Genomic DNA, 16234 nt, shown 5'->3' on the forward strand with positions numbered 1-16234 from the left:
CCACTATTCGTTCGGTCATTCCCTCTTATCTCCCCCATCTCCACTGCTCTATGTCTGAAAATCTGGAATTGGTCTGGTGATTTTCAAGGTAGAGAGGACTCAGGAATAGCTCATCTTTGAAAGTATAAGAATTTCCCAGGGATTAGGACACCAGAACAGAACTAGGTTCTGCTGGATTTAAATATTACTTCAATTGTTCACGACAAATTTTGAGTTAACTTGAAATGGATTAGCTGCAGGCTGCTTATACCCGCTTTCTCTGAACGTTAATCTACATATTTATTGGTCCCCTATGTGTTCAAACCTCTGAAACAAGCATGAAATAAAGCAAAGATGCATAACTCAGATGTAAAAGGACTAAAATTTCCTAGACCCCGGGGACTGCTCTCAGTAGTTAGGCAGTAAGTATGCCTTCGGACTAGAACTTCTAAAGTTGTTTTGGAGGATGGCCCCAGCTCGGTCAAGGCCCATTTCGTTTTGCATCTGAAGAGTGCAAAATTCGCCGACTGGGAGTACAAGCTCAGAGACTCAAAACCCAGAGCTGGTCAAGGGCGGGTCCGCACGCGGCTGCGCGGGGCGCACGGTGCGGGCGGGTCGCTTCGGCTCCCCGGCCTCCGGGTTCGAAGCTCCGGGGTCAGCCCTGCCCCGGGCTCCACGCCCGGGAGCGGGTCCGAGCCGCTAACTTCGGGCCAATCAGCGCGCGGCGTCCCCGCGCCCGCAGCGTCCCGGCGCCCGCAGCGCCCGGGCCCGCGCCCCCCACGCCCCCGCGCCAGCAATGGCAGCTGCGGCCTCGGCGGCTCCGGGCCGAGCTAGACCCGGGACGAGGAGGGGCTGAGCCGCGGGGGATCCTGGAATCGGCGGGGAGGTGGGGATTCTGGGAGGAAAACTCCATTTCCTCCTTCCCCGCCGGCCTCTCCCCTCCACCCCGGCACCCCAAATTTCCATGTGTCGTCTCCCGGGCGCAGACCGCCGGTGTTAAGCGAGGCGGCGGCAGCGGCTGGGAAAATGCTGGGCATGTACGTGCCGGACAGGTTCTCCCTGAAGTCCTCCCGGGTTCAGGACGGGATGGGGCTCTACACGGCCCGCAGAGTAAGAAAGGTGGGTGACCCGGCGGCGGCCTGCGCGCCTCTGCTCCCGGCGCGCGCCCTGCGCCTCCCGGGCTCGCCCCTCCGCCGGGCCGGGGGCTCCGCGGGCTTCACTCGCGTCGTCCCTCGCCGGGCCGGGCGGGAGCCCCGCGGGGAGGCTAGGGCGGCGGGGGTGGCCTTCGCCCGCCGCGCCTCGCGAGCGGGCAGCGCCACGTAGGTGTCGGCGGGGCGCGCTCTGTAGCCGGCCGGTCCAGAGGCGGAACTGCCGCCGGCCGCCCTGCGGCAAGATGTCTTTCCTCCCCTGCAGGAAGTGAGTCGGGATGGAGCCTCCCTCTTCGTCGGCTCCGGGAGTGGGCAGAGGCACGCGTGGGCGGGTGTCTTCCCAGGCGCGCACGAGCTCCATCGCCGCCTTTCTTCCTGTAGGGAATGCCTCACTTTCCCTGTGGGGATTGCGGGGAGCTGCCCAGAGCGCAGCTCAACGCAGGCCTTAGCATGTCATTCAGACACCCCGCAGTTCTTTCCTTCCTTCCAAAATGTGTAATGTGAATCCTGGGAGGTGCCAGCTAGATAATGCATGAATCGTTGAACTTTTTTCTCAGCTTTTCTGGATTTTCCTCGGATCTTTCCTTCCAGAGATTTAGAGACACGTGAGTAGGACCAGCACATGGCAGTGGCCCTAAGGGAACGGCCTGGGAATGTTGGATGTTGAAAGCAAAGGCCTAGGAAGAGAGATTACTGGACAATACCAAGTCTTTGGATTCGATGAGACCTGTGTTATAGCCGTTTCAAAGGATGTGTGAAATCAGAAATCACGGAGGCAGTGGTGAAATGCCCAGGGTCATGAGAGCCAGCGTTTACTGAGCAGATACTTGGTGCTAGGGCCCATGCTTGCTGCGTTACCTCTGTTAGTAACTTCACTGGCACAGCACTCCTGTGAGAACAGTCTTAATCCTCTTGTAGGAGAGGAGAAAGCAGAAGTACTTGGAGGTTAAATTTCCTGCTGAGTTAGTGAGTTAGGCTTCAGACCCATCGTTTCTTAGTCCAAAGCTCATGTCCTTCCCAGATCTGTTTCTGCCAGCTTCCCAGCACCCCTCACCCCCACTGTGTAGGGGTGAGGTTTGGGCAGGAGCAGGCTTGTTCAGTTACGGTGGGCTAACAAGAGGTTCACAAGATGCACCGGGGACACCAGGATGTCTTTCATCTGAGTATGAGTCTTTCCCCACCCCCTCACCTAAGGAGCAGGTGAAGAAAGGTGCACAGGTGACAGCAGGGTCTGTAAGTATCTCCCAGGGTAAAACTGGAAACAATAAACCCCGTATTTACTCCTTCAAATGGGAGTTTGGGAGAATGCGCAAAGGAGAAAAGCAGGTGTAAACACTTGATCTGAATAGATGTTTTTGCCAAAAGGGTAAATGTTAAATTCAACGTTCTTTCAAAGCAGAAGTTGAGATTCTGCTTTTAATTTTCTCACAAGCTATGAAAATTCCCAAATGGATTTTTCTTGAAGGTCTCAGGACTGAATATAAGTACTTAAAAGTTAAACACAGTTCTTAAACATTATTTTGTTTTATGTTCTTAATAGTAATATAGTAAAAATGGTACAAATATTAGAATTATTAAATTATCCTTATTTTTTGCCTTATATTATTTAGGTTTTTAGAAACAGCTGGCCGATGTATGTTCTTTTGATATTTTTATTAATTCCACATTCTTTTTCCATGAAATAAGTTACTTGGAAGTTTTAAATTATTTTGGGGTGTAGAATGAACAGCTTCCAAAATCATATATTATTGCATTTTATCATTGCAGTACTTACAGATACTTACCGTTTCCTGGTTTGTGTAACTTCAACACGTAAAACGCATGGTTTCATCCAGGTCACATCTAGAATGCTTACCTATAGTTCAAGAGAATATGCAGATGTTTGCAATAAATCCAAATGACATACTATTGGTGATATAGGTTAGTGGTGATCACAAGATAATCATAAGGTCATTGATCATTGACAGGTTCATTGATGCCAGAACTGACCTTGAAGTAGGCTTCAGCTCCTTTGCCTTCCAGAAGCTGAGGACAAAGCTGAAGCTGATTTTAGCTATTCCAGCAGATTTTAGCTGTACTGTAAAGCTAATATGAATATCAGTGCATCCCTTACCAGTTTGCATATAGTTTCTCTATGCTTAAATAGTTTTGAAGTTACCTTGTACTAGCTTTAACTCTGGCCATTAATCAGAGGGTCTGCGAAAAAGTATTTCAGCAGCTCTATTAAGGACCTTACTTAAAAGTTTTTATGTTCTCTATTCTAAACAAATTTTGGAATGTATCACAGAAGTTTTATCACACTTTTATAACACGTATGCTTGTCTAACAATTCTGTTTTTCAAAAACAGTTGCAATTCACGTCATCTGTTGATTTCAGTTCAGAGAATCTAATCCAGAGCTGTACTGAGGTTGGGGGATTTTGCTAGACCCTCTACCCGCGCTACATTCACCATATTGATTGGGGATTCCCTTACCAATGGGATCCCTAATCCCATTCTAGACCCACCCCTTTTTGTGTGGAGTCTCCTAGCGTGGAGTCCCTGCAGCAGAGTCACCTAATTCCCTGGCTCCACCTTAGTCCCACTCGGTGTTTACTTGGCAGTTGTCCTTTTTTGTAGGCCTGGTGCCGCCGCTGCTTTTTTTTTTTTTTTCCCTTGTATAAAATCTACAAAATGACAAGAAGAAGAAATGGGAAAGACTTCTTTTCCTTTTCTTGCCATTATGGAAATTTAGAGATTGCACGAAGCGAGGGTCATCTGGTAGATATTTCTGTGTGAGCCATTATTCTTGGAGAAAGAATGGATGAGAGTCTGCTGGAAAGCCCTAGAGTAGAAAAAGGAGGCCTGAGTTCATTCACATTTATACGCATTGCAATTTGCTAAGGATAAGATAAAAAATAATACAAAACAGTAGATTTAACACTTGAGCATGCCAGACCCTGTTCTAAGTGCTTGCCATGTGTTATCTCATGAGCACAGTTTAATGTTGTAAAAAAGATGTGGAATTCTAGGTTACTATGCAGATTAAAATTAATGTTAGGTACTCAAAGCTAATATAGGAAGTATACATACGATGAAAAGTTATGTAAACATCTCACTACATTACATTTTTTTATATCATGACCATATTTTTCATTGCCGGCTTATATGATTAACGAGGCGGTGGTGTGTTTGACATTGTGTTTGAACTCAGAAAGTGGAGAGGTAAACCATAAGATTTCTTTGAGCTCTCAGATTCTGTGATTTTATGGAAAGGGTTAAGGTGGCAGATATACCACTACCACTCTTCGTTTCCTTGAGGTTTGTTGTAGGCTGTTGGTTTTTCTTTCCCTCTGACTTTTAGTCTTTCAGGTGTGGCAGTACCGTGCTAGGCCTTGGGGATACAGACGGGTGCAAAACAGACAAGGTCTTTGTCCACATGGAGCTTGTGTTCTTGTGTGGGGAGAGACGTAGCAAACAGGTAAAGGAAGGGAAGATTTCCAAGACAGTTGCAGCATGTGTTAAGTGAAAGAAAGAAACGGGGTGATGCATTAGAGAGTGAATGGAGGTGTGGAGCCTCCTGGTGGAGCATTGTTGAGGCTCAGGTCCCTTGATACACACCAGCCAAGTGAATTGACCCCACTGGGGTAGCTCAGTTCCTGGCTTCCCTCCCTCTCATCCCTGTGCCTTTTTGCCTTAGGGACTCCTGAGTGGCATCCTGTGCCCTTGAACCCTAGGGCAGTCTCCCATTACACTTTGCTCTTCTCTTGAACAAATGCAGGTTCCTAGTTCAAACTTGCCAAATACCCTAGGATCTTATCCACAGCTTCTTTTCAGGACACAACTTATTGGCCGCATGGAGGCATTAGTTTCCTATGCTGATTCCAAACTATCACACAGTTAGTGGCTTAAAACAATATAGATTTGGGCTTCCCTGGTAGTGCAGTGGTTGAGAGTCTGCCTACCAATGCAGGAGACACGGATTCGTGCCCCGGTCCGGGAACATCCCACATGCTGCAGAGCCGCTGGGCCCGTGAGCCATGGCCACTGAGCCTGCGCGTCCGGAGCCTGTGCTCCGCAACGGGAGAAGCCACAGCAGTGAGAGGCCCGCGTACCGCAAAAAAAAAAAACAAACAAACAAGAAAAACGAAAAACAACAACAATACAGATTTATTATTTTATGGTTCTGGAGAATATTAATCTAAGATGGGCAGGCAGGGCTGGTTCCTTCAGGAGGCTCTAAAGAGAGTTTAGTTTCTTGGCTTATAGTTTTCTAGAGGCTGCCCACGTTCCCTGGCTCATGACCCCACATCAATCTGACCTCAGCTTTTGTCATCACATCTCCTTCTCTGACTCCGACTCTCCTGCTTCCTCTTACAAGGTCCCTTGTGATTAGATTGGGTCCACCCAGATAACGCAGAGTAATCTCCCCAGCTCAAGGTCCCTAATGTAATCCCATCTGCAGAGTCCCTTTTACCATGTAAGGTAACATACAGATTCTAGGGGTTAGGATGTAAACGTTTTCCGTGGGCCATTATACATCCTACCACAGCTCCAAAGTATAATTCTTCCTTGTCTACATTACGTGGAACATTTTACAGTGCATCCTTCCTCACATACTGGTCCCAATAAAATGTACGCATTGCAGATCTACCATGTTGATGACTCTTCTGCCTTGTTTTCAGTGTTGATTCTAGCAGAGATCAACAAGGTTGGCATTCATGCAGTAAAGCCTGGGTGAGTGGTTCCCTTATAAAGAGGAAGGGAAAATATGTACATGAGAAGTGGAATAGGAAATAATAGATTCTGATGGTGTTCGGAATGATGGCGTTTAAAAGAACTTCAGAGGGAATCCAGCTTGCACCTTCTCATCTTATACCTTCTCATCTTACAGATGATGACACTGAAGCCCAGAGAAGCTTTGCTGGGAACCTTGCTGCTCACAGCTGTATTGCAAGCTCCTCTTCCTTCCACAGCACCATCTCCCTCTCCCTCTCCTTCACACCAAGGCAGGCACCTTGGTTCTCTTTGAGGGATTTGTAGCAAAGACATTTGATGAGGTGAAATCCCAAGAGAAAAATAACTGAAATAAGGGTTTGAATCTGAGTTCGTGAAAATACAAGAAGCTAAAAAAATGAGGCAAGTTGTATAGGGTTAGAAAAACATATGGGAAAGAGAAAACCCCCAAAGAGAAGTAAGTAAAAGCATGGAGGAAGAATCACCATGCATACATTTTAATGCAAGAAGACTAGCTTTTGTGGAAGAAGGTGTTTTGTTGATCCACTCAGAAGGTGACTCTCCTGGAGAAATAATGGGTCTTTATGCTCTGGCTACAATTCTGCCAGTAGATGTTTGTTTACGGTTCCTGGTGGCTGGTGATAGCTAATCTGGAAACATAATCAGAGGGAAAATAGTCACCATCGATGCCTGCCATATGTGCTCTCTCTTTTCTGTGTTCACACATTTACACTCTACAAGAGTGACTCAATGCAGCTTTGTATTTCCTGGTGTTATTACAGATTCAGATTTTGGTTTTTGTGTGTGATTATAACAGCTACAGTTAATTCTTTCAACAAATATTTATTGAGCAATTGCAGTTGTTAGGCACTGGGCTAGTTGCTAGTGACAGAATAGTTACTGGATGTGTTACACAGTTTGTATTTAAGCCCTACAACAAGTCTGCGAGGTGGCCGTTGTTGTCCTTGTTTTATAGATGAGGACACTGTGAAGAAGGTTCTATCACAAGGGGATTAGTCAGAATTGGAACTCAGATTCTTCCGTACATCCCTTTCACTTAAAAAAGAAAACCAAAAATTATTTTTCAATATACTGATAAAATGCTTCATCCATGCTCATTTCCATGAGTACAGACGCATACCTATTCACACACTTTTAAAAAGTGATTTTACAAAAAGGAGAAAAGAGTATCATTCAGCAGTATCTCGTAGAAATCCCTCTAGGTAATCTGCTTTGGCTCTAATTTGTTATTTTTAATAACTGAACATATTCTATGCGGAGGATAGGACATTATTTTCATTTCTTTGGATCTTGTTTTACACAGTTATTAAGTAAATGTTTATTACCAAGATTGGTACCAGCTGTTTGGAATACGGTAGTGAACAAAATAGAAATTCTGCTTCTTGCAGAGCTTGCATTTTCGTGAGAGGAGAAGAAAATTAACAAGGAACGATTAGAAAAGTCTTACACTGTGTTAAAATGGGATAAGTGCTGTAGAAAAGAAAAAGTAGAGCTGGGTGTTGTTGACTTGGCAGACTGTGTGTATTTGTGGGAGGATGTTTTCCTACATAGGTGGTTGGTCCAGTTAATCCTCACTAGCCGGGAAATTTGGGCAGTGACTTAAAGGATGGGAGGAAAGTAGCCAAACATTTCTAGGGCAAGAACATTCTAGGCAGCAGTTAGAGTAAAGGCCCTAAGATGGGCGTTTGCCTGTTGTGTTCCAGGAGTAAGGAGGCTGGTGAGGCTGGAATGGACTTAACCGAGGGGCCGAGTACTAGGGGAGGAGGTCAGAGAGATAGTGAAGAGAAGGGTACCAGACCTACATTTCTTAGGGCCTTTTGGGGCATTGTGAAGCCATTGGCTTTACTTTGAGTGAAATGGGGAGCCACTGCAGGGTTTTGAGCAGAGGAGTTACGTGATCTGACTTGAGTTTATCAGGATCACCCTGATTGCTGTGTGGAGAATAGTTGACCAAAGGGTGAATGTGTAAACTGGGAGACTTATTAGGATTCTTTTGCAGTAATCCACGTGAGAGGTGATGGTGTCTTAGACCAAGATAGTGGCAGTGTTGGAAGTGTAGTTTGAAGATAGAATATGCTGATGAGATAAGTGGAAGAAAGGGAAGATGATTCCAAGGGTTTCAGCCTGAGAAATTGGGAGGATTGGTTTGTCAGCCAGCGGCTGAGATAGGGGAAGATTTTGGTGCAACAGGTCTAAATGGGGAAGATCTGCAGTTTGGTTTAAGGCATGTTGATTTTGACAGGTCTGTTAGACAACAGATATCAAAAAGGCAGTGAGATATAGTTGTTATACCGGCAATTCCTCCTTCCCATCCTTTATGCCATCATTTTCATCGATTTTGTGTGTTATAAACCTTACAGTACATTTTACTCTTTGCCCTTTATACTATCAGTTATCTTCTAGAACAATTAAAAAATAAGGCAAATTGTGTTCTTTACCTTTGTTTCCATTTCTGGAGCTCTTCATTTCTCTGTTTTGAGTTATATTTCTGTCTGCTGTCATATTCTTTGAGCAGTTCTTGTATTACAAGTCTGCTGGCAGTGAATTTTCTCAGCTTTTGTTTTTCTAAAAAAAATATTTTGCTTTATTGTTTGAAAGATATCTTCTCTAGGTTGACAGGTTTTTTTTTTTTCTCATTACATTGAAGATATCACTTGTTCTTTTTTTACTTTACAAAGTTTCTGACAAGAAGTCTGCTGTAAGTTACATTCTTCACGCATAATCTTTTTTCCTCTAGTTTCAAGGTTTTTCTCGTTTTCTTTGCATTTTAACAGTTTGAATATGATGTCTTTAAAATTTTTTTTAAAACTTGCTTTTTTATTTTATATGTGGTTTGATGTCTTTTATCATTTTTGGAAAATCTTTAGCCATTTTCTCTTCAAATATTACTTCTGGCATAAGCTTTCTCTCTTCTGGGACTCCAATTACATGTATGTCAGACCAGTTGATGTGATATTGTCTCACAGCTCTTACATTCTTTGTTCTGCTTTCTTTCTCTTTTTTTTCTTTTCCCACTTTGTGTTTGTTTAGGTAATTTCTGTTGCCTTCAAGTTTACTGCTGCTTTTCTCAGCTGTGTTAAGTTACCTGGTGAGTCTGTCAAAGGAATTCAATTTTGAAACCATGATTTTATATCTAGCATTTTCACTGGATTCTCTCTTATAGGTTCCATGTCTTAGCTGATATTTCCCCTATGTTCTTGCATGTTATCTGCCTTTTCTAGTACATTCTTTAACAAATTAACCATAGTTATTGTTAAAGTCCTTGTCTGATAGTTCTAATGTCTGTGTCATTTCTGCATCTGATTCTGCTGATTGCTCTGTTTCTTCAGAATTTGCTGTTTTTCCCCTTGTTTCCTTGTATGTTTTTATTTTTGTATTGCCAGTAATACAATGTCAGTATTGTAATGCCAGTGTCAGGTGTGAAACAATCAGAGTGTGGTAAATAGTATTTATGTTCGGAAATATGCACGTGTTTTATTTTGTCATCCTGTTTAGTGTGGGAGTTTGGGTCAACCTAGTTAGGAGATGAGGTGGGTTTGCATTATGTTGTTGTTTTTGTTACTTTCAGTGCACCCCAGGCTTCAGATTCTTCTGGAGTTGCCTTGTGATTAGGGTGGTGGCCGGGGTGCTCCAGGTTTTTCTCAGTGTCTCTGTTCTACTCTCAGCTTTCTCCTGCCCCTGAGTGCCTGCATCATAGTGGGGTTCTCTCACCAAGTTGCCACGCCCTTGTCCTTCCCCCACAGTAGACCTCTGTGTTATTTGAGGTCTGCGTTCTCTCTGTTCTCTGTCTTGGTCCAGCTTCACTCTTATCTGGGGTTTATGAGCCTGAGCTCTGGGAGTTGAGTTTCCATAGCATTCCTACCTCTCTTTCCCGTAGGAGCCAAACTTGTGTCTTGTATCAGTGATTGGTTTTTTTGTGGGAGAGTGTTTCCTGTCCCTCACCCAATGGTAAGAATCCTTTGAGGTTGTGGTATAAATTCCTGAGCCTGTACTGCTTCCTTCAGCAGCAGTTGATCTTTATTTGTATCCTGGAGATGACAGAGTTTGCTACGTTCTTGTAGTAGCTAAAGGCTTCTCCTAATATGAGAGAAAGATAAGGGCAGGAGGTATGGGGTGTTGTGCATTCTTGCAGCGGCTGCTATTCTCCTTCTGCACTACTGAAGGAGTCTCTCTGTCCTTCTTTCTGTCCCCCAATCTTTCTTATATGGGGAGGCCCTTGGAAAAGAGTCTGTAAGTGTGTGTGAACTCCCCTTGGGTCTGGGGCTTCTGGTGGTTCTATACAGTCAAGCTGTCTCACATGCATTCCTTAGCAAACTATTAAAATGTTAATTGATTTCTTACTTGCTTGTGTGGTGGCCGGCAGCTCCTCCTTCTGTGATCCACCATAGGTAAGCCAGTGCACTCTTCAAGAAAAGTTATGATTTTATAGTTTATCAGACTTTCTTATTATTAGACTTTCTTCTTCTTATTATCTATTATTAGTCTTTCTAAATCTTTGATGGATATTGAACTTTGAAAGTTTTAAGATTAATGGCATTTTCTATATATTTTTATTTATTATTTTTTATTACTTAACCTATCTGTCCAATTTTGAAAGGTATTTTAAAATCTCCCTCTCTAGTTCTTCTTGCGTTTTTAAGATTTCTGTGCTACTGGTTTCTCACTGTTCTATGTTCTTCATAAATATGCTTTATATCATTACATAACGTTATGCTTTATTCTGTTTAGTGCATTCAGCTGTTAATTTAACCTTGTGTGGCACACTATTGCCTTTCTTTTCTTTGCTTTTATCTGTATATCTTTGTCTACTCATTTTAATTTACTGTTTATCATTTTGTTTTATCTTTTTGTAATCATGTTAGCTAGGTTATATTTCATAATGCAGTATTACAATCTCATTTAATAAGAGAATTTAGCCTTTTCATATGTAGTGTAATGACTGATATAATTGATTTTTATTCTTGTCATCTTTACACTCATTACTTATTTTATATTGTTATAACTTATTTTGAATTTTCCTTATTTTTGCTGTCTGTTCAAGTCACTGTTCATTTTTTCCCCCCTCTTCTTAATTTATTAGTTCTACTCTTCTTTTTCTTTAGTGATTTACTTCTTCTTCCCCTCTTTCATAATCAGATGCACATGATTTTTTTATTTGATAGCTAGAGCCTCAACCATTTTCTCCACAAAAAATATGATTTCTTCCACAAGATGTTTATTTCTCTATTAGTTCCCTCTTCTCCTTTCTTCCTGCCACCACTCAGCGCTCCCCCCAACCTCTGCCTGCCCTGCAACTTTGGGGATGCTTTTATCTTCCTGCCTTTCTTCCCCCCAGATTCCTAAGTTTTGATGAAATGGTGTGTTACTTAATAGAATTTCTTTTAAAAATATATCCCTTGTTTCAAGAGTTGTTATTTTTTTATTTTATTATTTTTTTGCGGTACGCGGGCCTCTCACTGATGTGGCCTCTCCCATTGCGGAGCACAGGCTCTGGACGCGCAGGCTCAGTGGCCATGGCTCACGGGCCCAGCCACTCCGCGGCATGTGGCATCTTCCCGGACGCGGGCACGAACCTGTGTCCCCTGCATCGGCAGGCGGACTCTCAGCCACTGTGCCACCAGGGAGGCCCCAAGAGTTGTTACTTAACTTGTATATTCTGCATACCCAGGTGTGTATGTACACCAGCTATTCATTTTCTTCTAATTTTTGTCCTTTGTTCTGGTTAATTTGTTTAGTTAGAGACTTTTTATGGTTCTTTTTCTCATTAAATCATGTGGATAATATTCTCTCTGAATCTGTGTATATCATCAAATAGCTCTCCTTCCCATCTGACTGTAAAGGATTCCCTGACTGGGTAAGTGACTCTCAGGTTGTTGTATTTCTCTTTCAATTTATTCTCTAAAAATATTTAACTAGGAAATTATGTTTTTTTCACTTTTAAAAGGTTTTTTTTTTTGAGTGCTGTACTTGAATCTCCTTAAATTCTCATATGTAATTGACATATTCCAATTAATTAATTAATTAATTTTTTTTTTGGCCACACTGCATGGCTTGTGGGATTTTAGTTCCCCGACCAGGGATTGAACCTGGGCCCTCGGCAGTGAGAGCGCGGAGTCCTAACCAATGGACCGCCAGGGAATTCCCGACGTAATTCCTTTTAATTAAAGTACTCTGTCTCCTACAGATGTTCTGTTTTACAGAGTATGGATATTATTTTTCTGCTTGGTCTCCTTCATAGGCAGCTGGGCCCCCTTTTACAGGCAATTTGCCTTGGTTGTTTTATCGAAGCTCAAGACTGGTTATTGAAGAACACTCTGTGGTATCAGTCCTTCCCCGTAGGCAAAGGGGTCTCTATTGTCATAGGCCTGCAGTGACAGATAGACTGTCAATTCCCTGTTGGCTTTCTGGTCTGCTTGCACTTTCCTGGGCGGCAAGGATGGGAAGGACTGTGGGCTATGGCCCCAGCCTTCTCTGCCTTTCAGGTTCTTCTCAGGATCCCCTAGTTGCCCGTCCTCAGCACTCTTCTGCTGTTTTTCAGTTAATTACTCAGCCCACTTTAGAGAATGCCTCACACCAGTTCTGTGCCGGAACCGAAGGCTTCGCTTATACACAGTTACCCATACATGCTAGTAGAAGTCGTTTTGCTCAAGAGAAGCAAGTGGCTTAGAGTTGGGGTTAAAGGAAAAGGTGCTGCATTCAGGTCACCATATTCCAGAATCACTTCTCCTTCACAACTCTCCTGCATTTCCCATGTCATATTCATATTATAACTGATGAATTTCATAAAGAATAATTCTGCTATATCCTGGGCACTAGTGCATTTCTTTTGCCTGATATTTGCTGTATCAGCTCAGAGTAACAGAGGCTACTGTAGTAACCTAAAGCTTGGGGGTTATGTTCTCTCTGTAACAAGGTGGGCATTTGCTGCTATCAGTTCAGTGGCTCAAAATGTCAGGGTGGAAGTCTTTGCAGTTCTCTCGGCCTCAAAATGGCTCCTTTAGCCCCAGCTATCATGCTTTGATTCCCGGTGAGGAGAAAGAGGAAGTAACCAAGGCATTAGGGTGTACCTCCTGACTTAGCTCTCATTTAAGAGCTTTTGTAGTAAGTTCATACAGTGATTTCTGCTTCCATGTTGTTAGCTGTCTTCTCTGTCTAAATGGGGAACTGGTAATGTCGTTTTTCTACCTGGATACATTAGTACCCGCAACAAGGTCAGCATTCTAGTACTAAGGAGGATGGATATAGGGAAGCAACTTGTCTCTACCTGGGCAGTCTTAGTAGGGAAAGAAGATTGGATATTTTTCATATTGAACTTTTTGGAAATGTACTTTATTGATGGCCTACTTGTATTGCAAGAGCACACACAAGCATAGTACCTTAGCACTGAAATATAATTACGTTCTAAGTGAGGACTCTAGACTCCTTCTGTGAAAAACATCATTATTTTACATATAAATGATTCAACTGCAGATTGATTCACTTGAATATAACTTATTTCATCTATATGTATATATTTTTTATTTGCTGAACCATGTCAAAGTAAATTATAGATATTATGACAATTCATTCCTCCATATTTTAGCATAAGGACATTTTCTTAAGTAGCCATACTGTCATTTTAACATCCAACAAAAATAATAGTGATTTCCTAATGTCTTTTAATTCCAGCCCATGTTCAAATTACTCCACGTGCCTCCAGAATGTTTTTTTTTTTTTTTTTTTTTTTGCGGTACGCAGGCCTCTCACCGCCGTGGCCTCCCCCGCCGCGGAGCACAGGCTCCGGACGCGCAGGCCCAGCGGCCATGGCTCACGGGCCCAGCCGCTCCACGGCATGTGGGATCTTCCCGGACCGGGGCACGAACCCATGTCCCCTGCATCGGCAGGCGGACTCTCAACCACTGCGCCACCAGGGAAGCCCCAGAATGTTTTTATAGCTGTTTATTTTCGAACCAGGATCCTCAAGGACCACCTATTATACTTGGTTATGTCTATTAAATCTCTCTTTAACAGTTTCCCTGTTTCCATACCATTTTAAAAATAATAAGTTACTTTCTGAAGAGATCAAGCTAATTGTTTGTGGTGTATCTCACAATCTGGATTTATCTGATGGTTTTCCAAGGCACATTATTTAATGTTCCTCTATCTTATGTATTTCTTGTCATCTGAAGAGTTAGATAGAGATTATTTTACTTTTTTTTTTTTTGAAACACACTGACATTGTGTATTAAACGCTTCTCTCTACCCTCTGGATACCCTTTATGTTGCAGAAGATAGTGCAGTTTTGGCAGTGGGAGACAGGAGGGAACATAGGAAGCCTCCCCCTCCCTCTCTCAATGTGTTTTATCCATGTGCGCTCTTCCTAGGTAGCAGGATCTCCCCAGGCGCTGGGTGAGAGGCAGGACAAGCGGGAAGAGTTCTGTGCATGTTCACTCGCCCTTTGGCCTCTGGAGGTGCCTGGAGAGTTTAGCAAACACTCCTGTCACTTCCCTATGGCAGACACTGGGGAATGAAGGGCTAGCATGATTTACTTCATACTGCGTTTTAGCAGAGGGCATATAATATCTGGTTTTTCCCTGAGTAATACCAGCACCGGGTTAACGTAACTTTTCCATTGTAAAGATAATTTGTGCTTAACTGGTAATCTGTGAGCTGATAGTGTATGAATACCTATTTTACTATCAACCTTTTACCTGATGGTTTTAGCATCCATTGATAATCCTTCCCTGAATCACTTACATTATTAGGGATTTCAAAATGGGGATTTCACTTGAATGTTCCTCCTTTATTTATAAGTTAGCATTCCTCTGTAAAGAAGAGCTGTCCTTCATCGTTTGCTGCTGTCTGCTTATCCCGAAGTAGCGTAATTGTTGAAAGATAGGACAAGATGCTTAGTTCTTTCTCTTTATTAATTTCAGTAAGCTGTTATGCCAGCAAATGAGACATTTAAAAAATTCTTTTTTTCCCTCTCTCTGGCAATCATTGTGGCCTTAAGAATTTGTTAATGTGTTTCAGTCAATTATACTCTTGTTCTCTTTGATCCCCCAATTGTTCTAAATTTGGTCTGTGGAAGCTCTCTCTAATAGGATTTGAGGGCTGGAAGGAATCTTAGAAATCAGCTAATCCAAATTTCTCAGTTCTATAGGTGAGGAAACTGAAGCTCACAGGTTTGTGACATCCTAATGTGTCACAGATAATTAGTGGCAGAGCCAGGATTAGGATCCAGATCCCTGGAGTGCTCAGGTAGTGCTTTTCCCATTATTCTAAGAGAGAGATCTGCAGTAACTCCTGGTTTCAAATTCCTGCTAATAATATTAATCAAAATGAGAGAAAATGGCCCACATGTTTGCAATCGTACATGTTTTATTAAAAGTTATTGTCTAGTCCAGTGGGTCCCAAATTGAATGGATATTTATCTACATTTTTTAGAAACAGCAAAGAAGCACCACTGTAGGCTCAGCATTGGGCCAGTCTGAGAAGTGAGTTTGACTTGGACGTTTGGTATCTACAGGTTGAATTTATCTTACAATCGCCTTTTATTGGATCTGCGCAGAATTTTGAAAACTTGAAATTCATTGCCAATGTAGAATAGTAGTGATTTCACAAACACATTTTTGAGTTGTCAGCCTCACTAAAATATTTGCAGATATCTGGCAACATTGGGCTCCCCCTGTGATACAGCAACAGGCAGTTGGAGTTAAAAAGCTTTTTAAAAGGGCATGCCCCTCCAACTCGCCTCCTGGCCACTCCCTAATGCGTCCTTCACATGTCTGTTGTCTAATGTTGTGCTGCTTTCCTGCCTCACCTTGTAAGCATTTGAGATAGTGACTCTTCAGATTGTTAGAAGTGAAGAATTCTTGGAAGGTGTTTTGTAACGTAGTCACAGGTTGAAGGTAATAATAATGATGCGGACGCACATTAACAGCAAGGAAATGGTAGCGTTGATAGTTTTTCTGCTGCTAGTATGAGATCTTCAGCAGCTAAATCACAAAAAAGAAAACCAATGATGATAGGAAGTCAACTAGAAATTTTTGAAATTTTCAAGAAGATAGTTTGAAACGTTAGTTTCCTTCCTACCATTAATTATGAACCTCACTTTAGGTGTTTAATATGCTCATGCACATGTATATGTAACTTATATTATAATGAATCCTATGAAAAATTTTAATTTTTATAGCTCAAAAATGGTCAAATACTGGCAATATCGTATGGTTCATCTAAAAGAAAACAATTACCCACGGGTGAGTGCCCTAAATCTTCCTTTCATGGGTATGTTATTCGAGCAGGTTTGAAGCCTACTGAGGCAGCAGAGCAGAGGCTTACGCTTAGGTTAGAAATATCATAGGAAGTGGTTAGTGAACAAAGCAGTGTATA

At 42.6% G+C, this 16234-nt stretch overlaps 1 protein-coding gene across 3 annotated transcripts in view; it reads left to right on the forward strand.

The window, feature by feature from the left end:
* The first annotated feature begins 555 nt into the window (after nt 1–555).
* Nucleotides 556–16234, forward strand: part of PRDM5 (PR/SET domain 5) — a 223117-nt gene continuing 207438 nt past the window's right edge. Inside the window, exon 1 of one of the 3 annotated variants that reach the window (XR_012331893.1) lies at nt 556–1098. Coding sequence is in view for 2 of the 3 variants with exons in the window: in XM_019928070.3 (XP_019783629.1) it covers nt 1006–1098 (93 nt within the window). In the remaining variant the exon portion in view is untranslated. The remainder of the gene's footprint in view (nt 1099–16234) is intronic. The other 2 variants (XM_019928070.3, XM_019928071.3) reach the window with 2 other exon arrangements.

Source organism: Tursiops truncatus, chromosome 5 (assembly GCF_011762595.2).
Source record: "Tursiops truncatus isolate mTurTru1 chromosome 5, mTurTru1.mat.Y, whole genome shotgun sequence".
Classification (NCBI taxonomy): Eukaryota; Metazoa; Chordata; class Mammalia; order Artiodactyla; family Delphinidae; genus Tursiops; species Tursiops truncatus.